The following is a 19641-nucleotide window of genomic DNA, read 5'->3' as shown; positions in this document are numbered from 1 at the left end:
TTGTCTGCTCGTGTTCTGAAGCCTTCATGGGTATTTTGTGCACTTGTGAAAATACTCCTAAACTGAAAATATCCTTGAGGTGCTATGCGACTTCTGGCCAGCAGAGTGCAGGTTAGTAATTTATCTTCAGTGGCATATACAAAGAGAGAACAGCATTTCCTGAAATAGTCATTGGGATTAAATAAATGGTCAGCGACAAGGTTCTCAGAGTAGGTAGGGCTGTAAAATGAATTTTTATAAGAATATGGTCTGGCAGGCCCAGTCCATTCAAGAAGTCCAGTAGTGTTTTGTGTGGATTTAACCTCGTGCTGCTGAATTGGGGCCTTTGTTTTACATTATTTGGAAATTTCCTTTCGTTTTGCTCACATTCTTTCAGTTCATGATTTTGGTTTGAACAACTTTGAAGGGCAAAAACCTTTGGCAGTCAATGAAAATCCTTCTATTTCTTTCAGTGGGATCTCAATCAACATTAATATTTGCATCTACCATCACAACGGGGTAGCCCCTTGCAAATACACTGTATGCGGCTTGCTGATTTCTTTTTATCTGATGGAGTTTGTTGCAGCTGAACACTTGTATTAAGAATAGCCTCTCCGCTGAGTCTGCTTGGGGATGGAAGTTTATCTGCGAGCTAGAATCCTTCCCTGTGGGAGCAGGGATATTGAATAGGATTGGGATCTTGTGTTCCCTGGAGTTTGTTCATGACTTGGGACACACGCGTGTGCTTTCATTTTCATAGATGAAACTATTTGAGTTGGTTTAATAAAAGATCCCAGATTTACCCAAAGAACCTAGTCTTCGTTTTCATAAATGTTTGTTCCCCTTTAGCAAAAGGGGGCACCTGTTTATAGGCAGTTACATACTGAAAGCACTACAGGATCTGCTTAAGACTTGATAGTATAATACAACTAGAGAGTATAAACGGCAAGATATGCTATTTGTTCATGTGGCTCAGGACTGTATTTTTTTTTACACTTATTCTATAATGTGGGATTTTAGCATGTTTCATGTAACGAGAAGCATTGCACTGTGATATATCGCACCTTTTTTTAAACATACGTATTCTGTTTGCAACCAGTATGCTATTGAGTCCTGTTGACTAGGTAATAGGTTCAGAAATAAATGTTACTGAATATATGAATTATGAACTAATCATTGGATTTGATTTGAAAAATGTAACAGGGAATCAATCTGAGTTACAGGAATTTACTTAAAACTGGAATAATGCTTTTGTTGCTTGTTTCATCTTAGTGTACTGTTGTTTATATATTTAATGTAGTTGTGATACATCATACGGTATTGAAGGACTGCGTTCAGGAAATGTTGGCTTAAATATTCATTCCTATGCATATTGCCTGGGGCTTTTCAGTACAACATCCCTCCCATGATCAGCACATTTTGCTGTGTTCCTGCAGAATCTTTCCAAATGCATTGGAGGTCACTGTAGATGGCCCTTCAAAGTACAAACAACATTTAAGGGGTCCGACGTAAAGATGACAAGATAGTGTTTCTCTTCCTGACAATGCTTTTCACAGAACCCAGCTGAGCCCAGGCCACGTGCAGCCCAGCTGGGGTGGACATGAACAGCTCTGGTGCTTCCTCCATCCTGTAGCACAGCAGGAAAAGCAACAGGCCGGGGAGAGGGGAGAAGGATTCTCACCTCCTTTAAGGGCTTAAAATCTCCTGGATCCCCTGGGAAGCCAGTCTGGGGAGGAAAAGAGTCCAGGAGACCTGGTTGTATTTTAAAGAAATCTTACTGAGGGCTCAGGCACAAACCATCCTGATGTGCAGGAAGACTAGCCAATGTGGTAAGCAACCAGCTTGGCTTAGCAGAGAGCTCTTTGGTGAGCTTAACCACAAAAAGGAAGCTTAAAAGGAGTGGAAGCTTGGGCAAACAGGAGGAGCATAAGAGCGTTGCTCAGGCATGCAGGGATGAAGTCAGGAAGGCCAAAGCGCAACTGGAGTTGCAGCTAGCAAGGGATGAGAAGGGGAACAAGAAGGGTTTCTACAAGTGTGTCAGTAACAAGAGGAGGATCGGGGAAAGCGCGAGTCCCTTACTGAATAGGAGAGGAACCTTGTGATAGAGGATGCAGAACAAACTGGCGTGCTTGATGCCTTTTTCACCCCAGTCTTCACAGGCAAGGTCAGCTCCCAGACTACTGCACTGGGCAGCAGTTTGGGGAGGAGGGGAGCAGCCCTCCATGGCAAAAGAACAGGTTAGGGACTGTTTAGAAAAGCTGGATGTCTACAAGTCCATGGGGCTGGGTGGGATGCACCCAGAGGAGGTTGGCCTATGTGATTGCGGAGCTGCTAGCCACTGTCATTGAAAATTCACAGCTATCAGGAGAGGTTCCAAATGATTGGAAAAGGGCAAACATAGTGCCCATATTTAAGAAAGGGAAAAAAGAGGATCAAGAGAACTACAGACTAGTCAGCCTCCCTTCAGTCCCTGGAAAAATCGTGGAGCACATCCTCAAGGAATCCATTTCTAAGCACTTGGAGGAGAAGAAGGTGATTAGGAAGAGTCAGCATGGATTCACCAAGGGCAAGTCATACCTGACCCACTTGATTGCCTTCTATGATGAGATGACTGACTCTGTGGATGTGGGGAGACCAGTGGATGTGGTGTACCTTGATTTTAGCAAGACTTTTGATCTGGTCTCCCACAGCATTCTCTCAGGCAAGCTAAAGAAGTATGGGTTGGATGAATGGACTGTAAGGTGAATAGAAAACCAGATGGAGCATCTGGCTCGGATAGCAGTAATCAATGACTTGATGTCTAGTTGGCAGCTGGTATCAAGTGGAGTGCCCAAGGGGTTGTTCCTGGGGCCGGTTTTGTTCAATGTCTTCATCAACGACCTGGAAGATGGCATAGAGGGCACCCTCAGCAAGTTTGCAGATGACACCAAGCTGGGGGGCGTAGTACATACGGTGAAGGGTAAGGCTAGGATTTAGAGTGACCTAGACACATTGGAAGATTGGGCCAAAAGAAAATCTCATGCGGTTCAACAAGGACTAGTGAAAAGTCCTGCATTTAGGATGGAGCAATCCCATGCACCAGTACAGGCTGGGGGCTGACTGTTACGCAGCAGCTCTGCAGAAAAGGACCTGGAGGGTACAATGGACAATAAACTGAATATGAGCCAGCAGTGTGCCCTTGTTGCCAAGAAGGCTAATGGCATACTGGCTGCATTGGTAGGAGTGTTGCCAGCAGGGCAAGGGAAGTGATTATTCCCCTCTATTCAGCACTGGTGAGGCCACATCTGGAGTACTGTGTTCAGTTTTGGGCCCCCCCCTATAGAAAGGATGTGAAGAAATTGGAGAGAGTCCATTGGAGGGCTACAAAAATGGTTCAGGGGCTGAGGCACATGACTGATGAGGAGAGGATGAGGGAACTGGGCTTATTTAGTCTAGAAAAGAGAAGACTGAGAGGGGATTTAATAGCAGCCTTCAACTACCTGAATAGGGCTTCAAAAGAGGATGGAGCTGGACTGTTCTCAGTGGTGGCAGATGACAACAAGGAGCAGTGGTCTCAAGTTGCAGCAAGGGTAGTTAAGGTTAGATATTAGGAAGACTTTTCTCATCAGGAGAGTAGTAAAACACTGGACCAGGTTGCCCAGAGAGGTGGTGGAAGCTCCATCCTTGGAGGTTTTCAAAACCCAGCTAGACAAGGCTCTGACTGGGACAATCTAGTTGGGGCTGGTCCTGCTTTGAGCAGGGGATTGGACTAGATGTGACCTCCAGAGGTCCCTGCCAGCTCTCGTTTTCTATGATTCTATTATTCTATTGAAGACTAAGAGATGCAGATTTCCTGATGGGTATGAAGGATGTCTACTTAGAAAAAGACCGTTCATGAAAGAATGGTTCAGTGTGTAGGCTCTCTCCAGAAGGATTAAGGCTTCAAACCCTTTTGGTGGTAGGAGGTTTTATTGCTTCCGGTGCTGGCGAGGTCTTTAGTTATGGGAAGATCTCCAGGCACGAGTGGCATGGCTGTGAAAGCTGCTGTGGTTCTGAGGTTTGCTGACGTGAGCTGGGAAAGCTTGGTCTGACAAGAAGTCCTGTGTAGGACTGCAAAAGTTTCACAAGCCCAGCTCACACAGTGAACTCTGAGATGAATGAGCTAGATCAGGCATCACAAGCAGTGAAGTCCAGGCAGACCACTACACATACACAGCTAATATACCCTCAGACCCTTAGTACCACTGATTAGCCTGGGTGGACCATGGTGCTCGTGGCTACGCTAGTTCTGCTGCCTGAGCTAGCTTAGTTGCATTTAGCTTGGGTGTCCGTGCTTAGTGTCATAGAAACCTACCATGAGGTATGGCACAAAGGAGGATGCTGGGCTTTAACTGATAGATCTGGCCAGACTTCAGTTTGGTTTCTAATGGGTTTGCCAGATGACAAAGAGCCTTCTCTGGAATGACGAGGTCTGCCTGCTTGCTCTTCAAACCACCAGGCAATAGGTGGCATCTAGCATGCCCCTTAAAACCCACAAGAATACCCTGAAGTTATAATGCTTTGCATTAATAGCATATGCCATCCAAACTGCTCAAGGATCTTTAAAAGGGTGAGTTTTTGTAACTAGGGGAATTGAAGTACATGCTGATTTTGCAGCAAATCCGGGGCAGGGCTGGGGTTAGGATCCAAGCTGCCCTGCCACTAGACTTTGCTGATTCTGCTTTAATTTCAAAGACCAGCCTGAGAGCCCTTGCAGATATAAACGGATAAAGGTTACAGACGTCTTAAGTCTGTGTGACATCATTACAGACCATTTAGCCTTTACCTTTGTGGTTAACAAATGTCATGAAGACGGCTTGATCGTATACTTACGGTATATCACTGCTGGAAGGATTGTGTGATCTTTGTAGTTACTGTACTAAGTGCATGGACTGCTGCTTTTAGAGTAACAAATGTTACAGTTGAGCAGAGCAACACACCTGGGCTTTTGTTTTTGATGAGGCAGAGGTCGGAGAAGAAAAGTTTCTGAATGACGAGCTTTTCTACTCGCGCTGTTCCTGGCAGCTCATCTTTTTTAGGCTGAGAACAATGCAGTAAATCTGTAACATATGCTCTGCGGGCCCTGCGTGCTTATTAGGTGCAAAGAACCATTTGACTCGATCCGTTTTGTTTTTAGGAAGAACGATCAGTGCAGAATACAAGTGCAGGCCAAAGACGCTTGTCCTCTCTAATGTCCTGTCTCTGATGATAACCAGTAGCAGATGCTTCAGTGGGAGGTGTAAGAAGCTCTTTAATTGGATGATTTTAGATTAGCCTCCCCAGAGGGGGCATTTGTGCCAGGTTTCTTTAGGTTTGAAGTTGGCTTCTACCCTGTGGTAGCATGGTCAGTGCTCCCTTTTAATTCAACAGTTAAAATAATTTGAGGTAGCTCTGGATATTCTCAGCAAGGTCAAATGGTAATAGATGTAGACTTAGGTGATCCGCATGCCCCCAGTTAGTTTTGCCTTTACTCTCAGGTCAATGTGGGAAAGCCATTCTGTGTTTCTTTCCCTCCTGCCCTATGCTATATTTGAGGCTATAACTACTGGGACAGGGCTGTCTCTTGTTAAATAGATGTAGGGCATGTCATGCCATGTGGCATCAGTCTTGTGTGGGACTTCTAAGTGATACTGTAAAATGAACAGTGACATATACATGTCTAATCCCTTTCGAGCAGTGCTAAGCTCTTCGCTTCAATGATGTCTTGTGGCAATGAGTTCCACACATTGATTGTGCATCGCGCACGTTGGGTATTCTAGTTACCGGACCAATGGCAGCTCGGATCCTTTGTGGTCTCTCTGAGGGCCTTTAGCTAATAGTTGTCTAAGGGTGGAATAACACGAGTCGCCTGCCCTTGGGATGGGCCTGGGGCTTCCCTCCTCTGGTCAATTGTATTTGATCTGACCTCTCTTCACTGCCTGCAGGTCCACTCTCTCTGGTTTCACCGATGGTGTCACACACACTCTCTGAGTCAACCCGTTCTCCTGACAATGGATCTCCACGCTTCATCTCTCAAAAGGCTTTTTAAGTCTCTACAGCCCCTTGATCTGTTTCCATGATACCTGTGTCACATTGGCGTAAGACCTAGAAATACGCCCCTGTCTGCTCTCCCCGTTCTACCTCCAAGTTTGTTGGGCGAATTGCTCCTCTATAGCTTTTGTGTTGCTTTTCCCACAAGCCCCATTACATTAGGTCGATACGTCCATACAGGAAATTCTAATAATCCTCTCCTAGCCCTGCAGTCACTTTATATTTATTTATATATGATTATATTTCATGCCCCTTATAACATCTCTACATCTTTCACAAAGGCATTGCTTTGTCAGGTGAAGAGGCCTACACTCAAGCCTTAGGTCAGGCACCACCATAAGTGCTCTGTTGGATGGTGGCCACGGCTCTTACCAGAATCAATACTCAAGAGGTAATATTTTTGGAAAGTTGGAAATGGATTTTGAGTGTGTTGTTGTGGCAACGTCAGCGCTCATGGCTGATTTGTGTGTATGAACATTGCAGCAGATAGTGTGTCAGTCGCTATCTTTTTAACTAGGTTTTTATAAAGCGCCCATTAACACAGTATCTTGTGACTCTAATCAGCTGAGAGATTTATCTTTGCAGGATCCATATGAGGGAAGTATTACTGTCCCTGTTCGACAGCTGAGAATCGAATGCATCGAGTAATTAAGGTCATATGCCATGACCTTCATGTGCCAGAAGCAGGAGCTGAACCCAGATCTCCTGAAACCCAGGACTGGATCTTAACCCCTGTATTTTCTTTGGGAGTCAGCAGGGAAAGAGAAGCAGATCATGTATATCTTTGATTAGATGTCTAGCCTGAGAAAAACTAAGCCGCAGAAAAAGAAACAGACTATAATGACATTATGTAGAAATATAGTTTAATTAATTTTTTGATGGTATTTATACTGATGATTGGGGGGGAAAAAAACCCTTAGAAAGAGTTTATTGCAGTGATATGCAGACAATTTTTACACTGAACGCATAGTGAACAAGTACAGGATGCTTATTCTAGTCATCTCTCTGAAATAAATTGGCACATTTAAAAACACTGCTTAAGTGAAACAAGTGGTAGCACATATTTACCCTTCTGCTATTTATCTCTTGGTGCCAGAAAGAAGGATGAATCCTGCGTTCCTCACTCAGGCAAAACTCCCAGTGAAGTCAACAGCAGGAAGGAAAGAGCTCACAAGAGGGGGAAACAACGGCAGTTGTGGTCTGTAGTCTAAGGACTATAAAAGACACAAGTACCCTTGGTTAAAACTTGGCCTTTCATGGTTGGGCTCTGTCCTCTATCAGCTTCAGTAATGGACTGCTGTTACTGACCTCTGGGGAGCATTTCTGATGTCTCATATGATAAAATATTTTTATCCCATTGACCAATGAAGACACCTTCCCCAAATAAAAAAATGTCTTCGGGTAGTGCCCAGGTACTGAAGTTAAAAGGGGAAGGTCAGAAGATCATACACTTATTCACAGTGGGCCTGATCTGACAAACATTAAAATGAGGCAAACCACCAAGCAGATTAAATGTTGAAGTCTTTCCTCAGCTGTTGAAATTGCGGGGTATCCACCTGAGCAAGTACTGATTCAGGATTTAGACTATGGGAGCTACTGATCAGAGTGTATTGCCTGTGTTACAGGCCTAGATAGTTTGGCATATTTTGTTGTCTTTTTTTTAATGACCTGGAAACCAATTTGTAGGGCTCAACAATGTTGGAAGGAGCCAACATTTTCAAATCCAGGCAGTACAATTCCCGTAGTGAGCAACTAGTATCTGCTAAAGCTTCTGTGCTCTTGTGGACCTGTTTGCATCGTAGAATTCAACAAAACAGAAGGTATGGGAACAATTTAAAATAAAGCATGGCTTGTAACTGGAAATGTAAAGGCATGGGTGGTGGATGGACTGTACAGCGATAGCTTCCTGTTTGGAGATTCAGACGTTAAGGGCACAGACGCTTCACTCTTATCTGTTTGCCATGACTTTTCCATTGTTCGCATTTGCAGGTCTACAGAGAGAAGGAAGAGACGTGTTTACTTCGATGTGAAAGGAACAAGGGGCTGAGTCTGGCTAAAAGGTAACATCTATCACAGGGGCGGGCAATTATTTTGGGTGGAGGACCGCTTACTGAGTTTTGGCAAGCCATCGAGGGCCGCATGACAGGCAGCCCAGGGCAGATAAATATGAATTTTCTAAATTTTTTAGGGGCCCTGCGGGCTGGATAGAATGGCCTGGTGGGCTACATCTGGCCCCTGGGCCACATTTTGCCCACCCCTGATCTTTCAGCTTATCCGACCTCACTCTATACAGCGGTTCTCCAGCTGAAGGCTGCGAAGCATCCTCAGGTACTCATCAAAGTGATGAATCAGGTGTCAGTTTGTCACTAGTGCCACTTTCTGCTTGTTGCAATCTCCTCCAGGACTCTCTTAGGATAGATAACAAACCAACCCCTGATCTCAACTCCATGTAGCTGCTTTGCCTTTCCACGTGACACGGTGCTGCCAAACCCAAGCATTCGAAAAATCACAGAAAATTTGAGGTGGTTATCATTTGCCTTTTTATTTCTGTGCAATTCCTGTCTATTTTTTTTCCCCTATCAGAAATAATAGAAACTTGTTTTTATTTATATGACAGATAAGGTGCCCACATAATCACAGGACTCCCTGAGCTGGTGCCCTAAGGAAAAAAATTAAGCGCCAGTTCCTATTCTAGTACTTAAGCTTCTGAGCATTTAAATTAATCCAATTTTGCGCCACTTAAGTCCCTGAGAAATTTTTAATATAAAAGTTGGGTAGGTCCACCTCTTCCTTGGTGCATTTTTTAAATTTAGTCTTAAGACTAAAGTGATCAGTGTTACAAAAGCAAATGCATTAATGGATTTTTAGGAACTCAAAACAGTGTGGAATAGAATCGCACTTACATGTCTAAGTGCCATATACCTAATAAGTGGAATAGGATCTACCCCTAAATAGTTTGAGACTTGGGATAAAGTAGCAAGAATTAGCACATGGGTTTTTTAGGTGGAGGATAACCATGATCAGTTTTGGTGGCAGCACCAGAATTAGGGGACTAACAAGCACTCAAGGGAAGAAAATTAAAATCAAGCATGATCTGGAGAGATTAGAGCCATGGGAGCTACAGGTAAACTGGGGAAATTCAACCTCAAGTCCTACACAGAGAACAGGAAACACATACAAGAATAAAGGCGTGGGTTATCAAAGCAGAGGGCTTACTGCAGTCAGATGGGTTTATGTGTTATGCTGTCTCGTTATTACTTTTTTATAGAGCTAAGTTCTCTAGCTGTTGCAAGGAAAATGTGGTTGCTTGGGCGGGGTGGGGGAGAGCAGGGAAGCAGGGGGGAGACAACAACACATGGGAGTACTCTTAATTTCCTATCATGTGTGTGAAAACCTCTGCATTGTTTCCTTTGTACAGGAAGCTACAATGGAAACATGGAAAATAGTCTCTTCCTAATTCCCTGTGCTCTGCTTCCTTCTACTTAGGGTAAATGCTGATTGGTGCTGAGCCTCATGGGCTATGGGACTGCTTATGTGTGAATAAAGGGCCCCTACTCACCACCACCCACAATTCTCACCAACTTCAGTGGGAGGTGAGGGCACTTGACACCTTGCAGGAGATCTGAGTACATGCGCCAACATGTGGCCTGGTGTTTCAGTGTAATGTAACACAACCAGTTTCCTGCAGGCTTAGTCAAAAGTTGTAGGCAAAAGGAAATACTCTATTATTTTGGATACAATGCACGTGTTTCTCGAAAAATCAGTTGCTGGAAATTGGAGTGCACAATATAAGTGAGGAAATACGGTAATAGCATTTTCTGTGGTATAAGCCTGAGGGTGGGGGAGTGAAAAGTAAGGTTGCATGTGCTCCATGGGGAGCAGTGCACTAAGCAGTCTGGGCTCTCTAGCAGCTGCTACTCAGTTACTTACTGCTAGTGAACAGTAATTTCCAAGAAAGATCCTTCTTTTTGTTCATTCTGCCTTTCGAGAACAGAGTGTATCTTATTTGGGGGGGTGTTGTATGCAAGAAAATATGGTATTCTGGGCCAGATTCTCAAGTGGTGTAAATTGGCACACCCCAGGGATGAATGGGTCCCCCAAGTGGCCACATCCTCAGTGCCTTTGTTCACTGAAAATTCACTTGTGAAAAAGCAAATTCTAAACTTGGCAATGCTGGTCCTGAGGCCAGCTCCTGAAGTGCTCCATGCTAGCTGAACCACTGTGTTATAAAGGGTTATTATCAAAATCAGTGGCATGGCTAACAAGAGCAAGAACTTACTCCTGTGAATAAAGGCTTTCTGTCTAGTCGATTCTCATTCACTGTGGACAAGCAGCCCGTGGACAAATGGATTTGAGGAATGAGAGACTAAGAAAAAAATTGCAAAATTTTGGTGTTAAGAATTTAAAAATAATATTAAGTAATTAAAGGATTTCAAACTTAAAAGTAAAATGAAGTAATTAAAGGATAATTGTTTTTCATGGGCTGTGCATGCATGAAAAGTCTGCTCACTTATATTAGGCAATTGGACTGTAACACTTTTGTCAAGGCTCACTGCAGAATTGCACACAGTATAGTAGTAAATGGCCTTCAGTGGGAGTTTTGGGTGTGCAAAGATTGAATTAAATAACCTAGGTACCATCATCGTAATCACCATAAATAATAATGATGACTTTGATGATGATAATGAGAAACATATTTAATTTGCCTCCCAATCAACCCGAGTCTTGGGTGAACACAATTGCTAATGTGGGTCTAACTTGGACCAGGAGTATAAAAAGTTGTCATCGTCATTGTATTGGAGGTATTACTGATGTTGCTTTCTGAAGGACCTGTGGTCTTTAAAATAGAAAGCCAGTTTCCTGTATAAGCAATCTATTGTAATACCTACACAAGAAATCCCAGTTCTGTGAAAGATAACTGCTGGTCTTTTTATATTTTTCATACCCCATAATTTCTTCAATCACTGTTATTCCACATTTGTATTTGTCAGTCTCTTCCTGCATTTTTTAACAAATATTCTCATCAAATGAAAAAAAAAATCCTTCCTCCCCTCCTTTTGTTTAACCACCGCGCTGTTACTTCATGAACAGTAATGATTAAAAAACCCATTATGTTTGTATACATTATTCTTTCCAACTTTGCCTGATCTATCATGATAATACTTCTTCTCTACTTGTTCGTATTGCTGTGTTGCTTCACACCAACTTGATATATTCCATTATAATGTCACTAACAGTGGCTGAGGCTTTGCCTTGTATCCTGAATTCTGTATTTACATTTTTCCCACCATCTCTCTTTGCTTTAAAAGATCCCATGCAAATAGTCCTTTCCAGTGCAGCTCTCGTTAGACTGGTTGCACTTTTCAGTCCTTCTTTGGAAAATCGCTTAAGTTGCTGCCACCTTTTAATTTGTGAGTGTTTCTATTTCTTTTCTAGTTTCATTTCTATCCATTTCTTCCCATGTGCCATTTTTTGTTTGTCTGCCTAGTCGTTTAGACTTTGTAGGAGTGAATTTCTCATTCAGTTTCAGACCTCAATCCAAGATCAAGTCTTTTGTCTGTCATAGCTTGCTATTGTTTCACACTTCTGCTCTAGAATATCATCAAACATTTATCTATACTTGTGTTATTATTATGATTGTTATAATAATAATTGTTATAAATTTATTGTTATAAAATATTGTTATAGTAATAGTTGTTATATTGTTATATAATTGTTATATTGTTGTAACAATTGTTTTGTTATAATAACACTAATAACAATAAAAACAGCAACAATAATAGTAATAATAATAATAATTGTTATAAATATTATTATAGTAATAATTGTTATTATTGTTATAACAACAATAAAAACAACAATAGTAATAATAATAATTTATACAATGTCTTATAAATGTATAGCACTTAGCATAATAGATTCCTAGTCCATTTCTGGGTCTCCTGGGTAGTAGTAGTAGTGATTATAATAATAATAATAATAATTGTTTTAAAATTATTGTGATAAAATATTGTTATAGTGATAATTGTTATTATTGTTATAATAATAATAAAAACAACAACAGTAATTATTATTATTACTATATTTAATAATAATTATATATTTAATAATAATTATATTCAACAAAATATTTCATAATAATGCAGTTAACAATTATTATAGTTAATAATATATCTCATAATATAGCTAATAATTATTATATTTAATAATAGTAATTTATTTAATAATTATTATTATTACTATTATTGTTGTTTTTAACATTATTATTATAACAATTATAACAGTTATTACTATAACAATATTTTGTAACTACTTTTTAAAACAATTATTATTATTATATCAATAATAATAACTACTACTACTACTACCCAGGAGCCCCAGAAATGGACTAGAAATCTATTATGCTGAGTGCTATATGTTTATAAGACATTTTGTAGTACTTATCAGGGCAATTGATTTCTCATACTGGAGACGCAGAGATATAATCCAAGCATACAGTCTCATAGGTTCCTGCACAGATTAATTGTGATATGGTCATAATGCCATGGTAGTAAAACTGTTTAACTAATTAAACTACTTAAAAGATCAGAAGGCATTTTCATTTCAAAACCACTTTGCAAACCATTGCTAGAATTTCTAATGTGTGATCTCAGCCGAGGAATTTTTTTTTTTTTTGGTAAAGTTTTTAGCAGTCAGTAACCATCCTGCATTATATGAACCTGAAAAAGAGGATTTTCTTCTACTGTTTAATTTTTTAATCTGTATTTATTAAACTAAAAAAATAGCTTGTGATGAAATCTGACACATGGGGGCCATAAATGAAGAATGTGAATGTAGCCGTGCAATCTTTTTTTTTTTTTTTAAAAAGCTTCCTTTGGTGAACGGAGGGAAATGATATGCCAAATAATGTTAGTGTAATATTATAGTCTGGCTACTACTGCCCTTGAATTCAACTGGAATTCAGGTATGCAAAAATGCAAAACGAGACCCAGCATTTGAGACCGTAAAAACTCAGGAAATCAAGCTTCTACAGCAACTGCCTGTATCTCACCCCAGGAGTCTTCTATGACACGGTTCAGGCTTAATCCTGTCAAGTAGTGAATACGCCAACCCCGATCCAGGGAAGGTCTGCTTAAGTGTATGGTCTGCTCTAAGCATGTGCCTAGTCCCACTGTCTTCAGCAGGAGTTGCATAAGCTTAAAAGTTTTGCTGAATGAGAGCTAGAGCACTTAATCCCTTGCGGGACTGAGCCCTTAAGCAACGTGGAACAACGTAACAGTACGATAACTGGAAAAACAAAGCAACCAGGCTTTTTTTTCTAATTCTAGAAACGTAGATATACCAGTTGGTATGTGCCTTGTGTGATACAGTAATGAAAGACTCTATTGTAATTCATAAGCACAGGCTTTGTAGGCTAGAGAGTGTTGTTGGCAGGGAGCACCTACTCATATCTATACATACCCCAATGTGCTGGGTTCTCCTCCAATTGAAATAACAAATAATAATAAAAAAGGGGAAGGGCTGAAGTGGGAACTTGGGCTCTGATTTTCCTGAACGAGTTATGCAGGCAAAACCTCTCTTTATAGATGGTGGCTCAGGGATTTCTTTGACATCAATCTAACGCTACAACACACTGGGCTAGAAGCCGCAGAGCTAAAGAGAAAGTGCTTGAAACAGCAGCTTACCAACCTTCTACATTTGCATCTCCGTCTTCTGGTTTCTAAAATTAAAAAGAATAAAAAAGACTCAGTTTGAAGAATGGGTGAGTCACGGTTTAATGAAGACCTTGCTTTACCTCGGCAAGTCATCATTTTTGTACTAGATGTGTGTCTGCATCTGCTTCAGGGTTGGTTCAACCACTGTTACTCTTACTTTACTTTTAGGCCACCTTTAAGTGAGACAAGCTGTCCTTGTCTGAGCACATAATCCCATGGACAACAGTGTCATGGCTATTGTGAATCAGGTCTACTTGGGTGACTGGCTGCAGGACTGAGTTTTACTCTGTAGAGAGAAGTGTAACTTGCTACATTAGAAATGTCGTCAGTGGATTTTTTTTTCACTCTCTATGGATTTGGGAAGCTGGTAGAAATTCATTCATTCAGGAATAGGAGTAAATATTCAGTGGGCAAGTGACCTGAATAGGTTACACTCATGGAGCTGAGATCAGGTTTTGCACCATCACGGTTGCCCTCCGTGCTGCATCTGCTTCACCGGATCAGTCTCTTCTATAGAAATACCAGGAGGTTGAGAGACAGATTGAGGCCAATTCTCAGCCGGTGTAAATCAGCATGGCTGTATTGAGTTCAGTGGGGCTATGCTGCCTTTGCCTTACTTCAACTGGGGCCCTGGCACACTAATCCAGAGTCATTCTTGGTGCAACTCCTCCAACTTCTCTGAAGGTTACTCCAGGGATGTATTCGACACTGTCAGTTATGGAGCCGGTTATTTTAGAACAAAAGAAATAGGTCAGGGCTGGCGGCTAACTAGTTTTTGTGTCCCTGGTGGTTCTCTCCTGGGGGGGATCTCGATGCCACTCGTATATTGGAGAAATAATTGCTTCAAGTGAATGTTCACCGAAACTTCAAATCGGCATAAAGAGCAAAAAGAAATTAACTGACGGCCGATATTCCAGCTAGCTGGATTTCTAAAATGCCTGTTCTGGTGTCCTACCCTGGGGCATAGGATTGAAAGCGTCAAAGACTTTGGATGCTGTGTGCTGACTTAATATGTCCTCACTTGCTTTGATGAAACAGAAGGGTTTTTTTCAGCGATAGACATTTCAGTAGTATTTTGTATTATACATCGCACTGCGTATGCAAGACAGTGGTGGCTTATTACTGGATTGTTTATGCCTTTGGTACTCTCGGGCTTTGGCAGTTCGTATTTCTCAGGGCTGATCTGATGTGGGAATTTCACTGGTTTAATTCAATCAGGTTTGAAATAGATTTGAAATGGTGCCACCCAGTCAGTAGTTAAATCAATTTGTGACAAGTTAGCTTAGGTCACTAGCAAATTGGTTGACAAAGGGACTGAACCTAGTTAAAGAAATCAGTGTCGCTTCTCTTGGCCCTTACCAATGAAGGTTAAGTGATTGAAGCCCCCTGTTGACCCAGCTGTAAATGGGGGCCTGGGTATTGTGGTGGTGGAATCGGAGAGAGCTGGACACGATGGCAGTCGCCTCCTTCCCTTGTGTGCTATCGGTTGTAGGCGCTGATATGCCTTGACTGCACTGGCCAGGGCCTCTCAGTCTGGGCAGAACATTTTTGCCATTAGTACTCTGTCGCCATGCAGCTATATAAATTGTAAATTGATTACCTTTGTACCTTTGTTTAGACAGAGCATTTGCACTGATTTATGTCTCTCAGTCTCTGCCCTGTTACAGTTAAATGGCTCATCTGGGCATAGTTGCACCAATATCAAGGTAATGGCCTCAGTGTAATTTGTCATAGAGTAATAAATTCCCTCTACTCGTTCGTGAGAGCTGGGATTCAGCTGGGGTGCTATGGCATACACCTACATATGATTCACGAGAGAAACCCAGCCTTTTCAAATGAGAAGTCACAATGACAAGACCAGTCTTCCTTCCTTCCTGAGTTCTTTGCACCACAAGAATTGCTCTAGTATTGTTCTGTCAGCAAAAAAGGAGTGCAAACAAAAAGCTGGCAATTTCCACGGGTGCCTTGAGTCTAAAAAAGGTTCTAATATTTCTCTATTGTCTAATCCCTCTTTAGACAATACAGCTCTCTAGCAACTGAGGACTTTACAGGAGGGCTTTATACATGGAGACAACACTAATATTAAGTTTAGCTTTGTTACATTCTTCAGATGCACGGCACCCCACTTGCACAGTGCACGCGCCAAATGCCTGCGTTTCTTTACAAAGCAAGTGGCTGCAAATGCCAACCCCCTTGCCCCCTACCCCATGTGTCCCTGTTCTGCTGGAAACTTCAGTCTGCCTTTGGGTGAAGGGGGGACTGTCTTAAACAGGGGATGGTTCTCTTACTTTGACAGGTTATGATGGTGGCCAGCAAGGCGATGAGGAGGAAGAGGCAGGTGCCTGCTAAGGGGATCCAGATGTAAAAGTCACAGTTCAGCCATGTGTCTTGGGTGAGTGCTAGAGAAGGGAAAGAGAGCAGAAACGAAAAATAAACCAGAGGCTGGCAACAAGGCTCATCATCCCCAGCACAGCTGCAGCAGCCTCCAGCAAGGTGGGGGCATGCAGTTTTCTTTGCGCTGCCCTGGTCCCACGCCCCTGCCTTTCTCCCATGCACTTCAGAACCAGCCAGATCATGCAGGGGCTCTGGCGATTCCCCGACTGGGTCACTGGCTGGTTTGGGGCAGATTTTGGAGGTGAGGGTGGCAGGAAGCTGTAGTGGGGGGGAGATGGCTGCAATTCAGCATAAGAAAGAGCTATGAGATACACTTCATGCCTGGGAGGGATCATCCAGGATTTTCCATGCTCTGTGAAGTTGCTACCGGCTGGGCTCACAGCCGGGAGGAATGGGCAGGTGACTGGGAGGGATTATATTGCTGTGACTTGTTTGGTAAACCAGCTGTCTGGTTCCCTAGGCTGGAAAAGCACGCTGCCCAAAGCCTGCTGAACTTGGGAATGGGCCCTCACTCCCTGATCTGCATGACCAAAGCATGAGAGCTTTCCCAATCTCTTGAATACCTGCGCACCCTAGGCCCTGAGCTGTGGCAATTGCTTTGCAATACTCTCTTCAGCCTGAGAAAGCCACCGCTGGCCCATCTGGAGCCAACCCAGAAAAATGTGGAGCAATGTCATGTCAAATACTAGCAACCTCCCCAGTACCCACATCCCAGGAATGGGAATCCCTTCCCAGTCTGTAGCTGGGAGAGGGGCTTCAGGAGGGTGCTGCTCCCAGCCCAGCTACCTCCCCAGACCTGGATCCCAGCTTGCAGCCCTTCTCCCCAAAGCTGCATGAAGATGCTTTTACCTGGACTTTGGGTGCCTGGGCAGGTTGTCATCGCTGGGGTTGTGGTGATGCGTGTGGTGGTGGCTGCCGTTGTGGTGGGCGGCTGTGTAGAAGGCACTGTAAGGAACAATAGGAGGAACAATAGGAGGCTGATGAAATCCATCTTCAACCCTTTTTCCACCCCAGTCTTGCTCCTCAACCAGGGGTCTAAGGCTCAGCTCCCAGATACCCATGCACAGCCTATCTGGACAGAAACTCCTCCTCAAAGAGCTCCTCTGAGGAGGAAACTCCTGAGGGCCACGTTCCCAGAACAGGCTCCAAAGAGCAGCAGACTCCCATGTCTCTCTTTCTGTCTTATTCCCAGACAAAAGGGATGGAGGGTACTTCAGTGGTGACTGGGATGCTAAGGATGCAGCTGGCAGGGTACTGAGGGCAGGGGCTGGTGCTGACCTGGCAGGAAGACCTGTTGCCCGGAGCTGAAATGCAGCATTTGGTTCCGGTTGACAATGCAGTAATATTCCCCCTGGTCCTGCTCCTGAAAGGGCTTCACAGTCAGTCCGTAGGTGCTGGGCTTTTTACTTCCTACATAGCGTGCTTTGTCTTTATTGCTTGCGTGTGTCACCCGGGAGATGGAAGAGATGAACATGATGAAGCGGAGGACAGAGTCCTTGCCTTTGTGCATCCAGGACACGCCGCTGTCTGACAAGCTGCTGTCTGTGATCACACACTCCAGCTCCACGGAGTCTCCTGGCTTCATGGGTCTGTTGCTGAGGAGTTTGACCTGAATCTGTCCCTGGCACTTGCAGTGGCCTGAGGGAGAGAAGATCACCCAGTGCACTTACCAGCACAGCTCTTGCCAAGGAAGAGACAGCATCCTCGCTCCATCCCAACCCAGAGCCCCATCCCCTGGGCAAAGTCTCGATCCCCTCTGAGTAGGGCAGCATGCTGTTGGATCAGTGTGGTCCTAGTGTGCTCAGCAATCCCTCTGCTTCTTAAAACCAGCTGTCCGTCCCCCCAAAGATCATCCCATTCAGAGGAGCCATCTGTATGGAAGTGACCCTTACCAGGTCTTTACAGTGCATTTGTGCTGCTTCAGGGGTATACTTGGTAGCCGTGTTGGTCTGAGACAAAAAGACGTACAAAAAGCTAGAACTCTTGGTTCCAAAATGATAACACAGCTCACAAAGACACTCGCATGGACCCAGAGGGACAGCCTTCCACCTTCAGCTCCCTCTGTGCAAAAATGAAGTTTATTTCCTACCTACGGGGACTTTTTACCATCTTGTACCTTCGACACTTTTCCCAGAGTCTGATGAAGGGACTTTGATCCCAAAAGCTTGCAGAAAAGGACAATTTTATTGCTATTTTCCAGTTGGTCTAATAAGAGGTATCATTTTGGAACCACGAGTTCAAGTTTTTTGTGTGTCTTTGTGCTGCTTGTGTTTAGAGCCCGCAGCCCCTCCACCCCGGTCAGGTGCTGCGCTCAGCCCCGACAGTGCACATATGGAGTGTCTCTGCTGCCAGCCCTGCCTGCCCAAGATTAGACTTGGGCCCTTTTCTCTGCTCGCTCTCAGGATCTCTGTAAAACAACTAAATGGAAAATGAGCCTCTGATTGCTTTCCCCCTGTGCTCAGACACTTGCCCTTGTGCTTGGCATCCACTCTGCAGGGGACCTGGAGGGAGCCCCCTGCCCTCCCACTCCTCCTGACTCCTCTTCTAGAAGAAGGGCTCAGTAGCAGTTCCATACTCACACAGACTGAGGAGAAACAGCAAAAAAAGGGATCGGGCCATTTTCTCCTTGCATCGGCTGTCCTCAAGGCAGGCACGGCAGAAAGAGATGATCTCACCGGGTTGACTTCACAGGACCTGGTGGAAAGGAAGTGATGTCAGCGGGACCACAAAGAGAAAAAAGTTTTTCAGCTCCCAAAGTAAAATATACTCATGGAGTCTGGATTTCTTTTTTAAAGGATGATATGTCAGCTACGTGATCATCTTTCCACCTTTTCTTTGTGCCATTCAAAATGCTAAAAACACTTGAGCACTGGAGCCTTGGATCAGTGGTTTTCTACTTTTTATGACCCCCTTTTTGATTCACCCATGCAGAAGAACAGAATAATCACAGTTCCCGGGTTGAAAACCCCTGGTTTAAACCCTAAATTGTAGATTCCCAATGGAAAATCTGTTGTGTAATCCTGAGCCTCAGTCGGGTGCTATAGTGAGGGAGGATACCCATGCAATGTGTACCCTACTGATGCACTGGCTTATAACATGCCATTGCACATCTGCTGTGCAATATATTCCTGACCTGGCAAGAATACTTTAGATGCAAGATAACACAGGGCTGACATGTACGTTAGTTCAGCCTTCAGTTGAGCGTTTTCATGTTTGCAATTTCTTTGCTAACGTTGCTTTGTGCAGCTCTGAGGGTCTGCACTGCTTGAAACCCACCAAGAAGGTCCCATGAAGCTGGTGGTTTTTTTTCACATCTTGTGGTTTTTGTCTCTTAACCACCGTGACTTCCGCTCTCCAGAAGTGGAGCACATGTTGCACAGGGCCTTTTGCCTTCTGTATCTGGGCCATTGCAGACAGATGGTGGGTGACAATTTCTGAGACCTTGCGTGGCACAGCAGATACTCCCCAACATCAGAGAGGCGCTGACTTGGGCTGCAGGAGCCTT

General features: G+C 43.5%; 1 protein-coding gene across 1 annotated transcript; it reads right to left on the bottom strand.

Annotated features, from left to right (window-relative positions):
• Positions 1–6884: 6884 nt before the first annotated feature.
• On the bottom strand, positions 6885–19034 carry CD8A (CD8 subunit alpha). Its single transcript, XM_014607635.3, has 6 exons — positions 18716–19034; positions 17415–17774; positions 16986–17081; positions 16031–16141; positions 13717–13747; positions 6885–8018 (listed from the first exon to the last, which is right to left on the bottom strand). The coding sequence occupies exons 1-6, from the start codon at positions 18753–18755 to the stop codon at positions 7976–7978; spliced, it is 681 nt and encodes a 226-aa protein (XP_014463121.2). The 5' UTR covers positions 18756–19034; the 3' UTR covers positions 6885–7975.
• Positions 19035–19641: the final 607 nt, after the last annotated feature.

Source organism: Alligator mississippiensis, chromosome 2, assembly GCF_030867095.1.
Source record: "Alligator mississippiensis isolate rAllMis1 chromosome 2, rAllMis1, whole genome shotgun sequence".
In the NCBI taxonomy this organism is placed as follows: Eukaryota; Metazoa; Chordata; order Crocodylia; family Alligatoridae; genus Alligator; species Alligator mississippiensis.
This window is presented reverse-complemented; position numbering and strand designations above follow the sequence as displayed.

What these genes read in the sequence shown, in the direction of transcription:
- CD8A (XM_014607635.3), bottom strand. Translation starts at nt 18,755, where the DNA reads ATGGCCCGATCCCTTTTTTTGCTGTTTCTCCTCAGTCTGT. An exon ending in GCTGTTTCTCCTCAGTCTGT is followed by an intron (nt 17,775 to 18,715) that starts GTGAGTATGGAA and finishes TCTCTCCCTCAG; the next exon opens with GCCACTGCAAGTGCCAGGGA. An exon ending in CCCAGGCACCCAAAGTCCAG is followed by an intron (nt 16,142 to 16,985) that starts GTAAAAGCATCT and finishes TCCCTTCTCTAG; the next exon opens with CACTCACCCAAGACACATGG.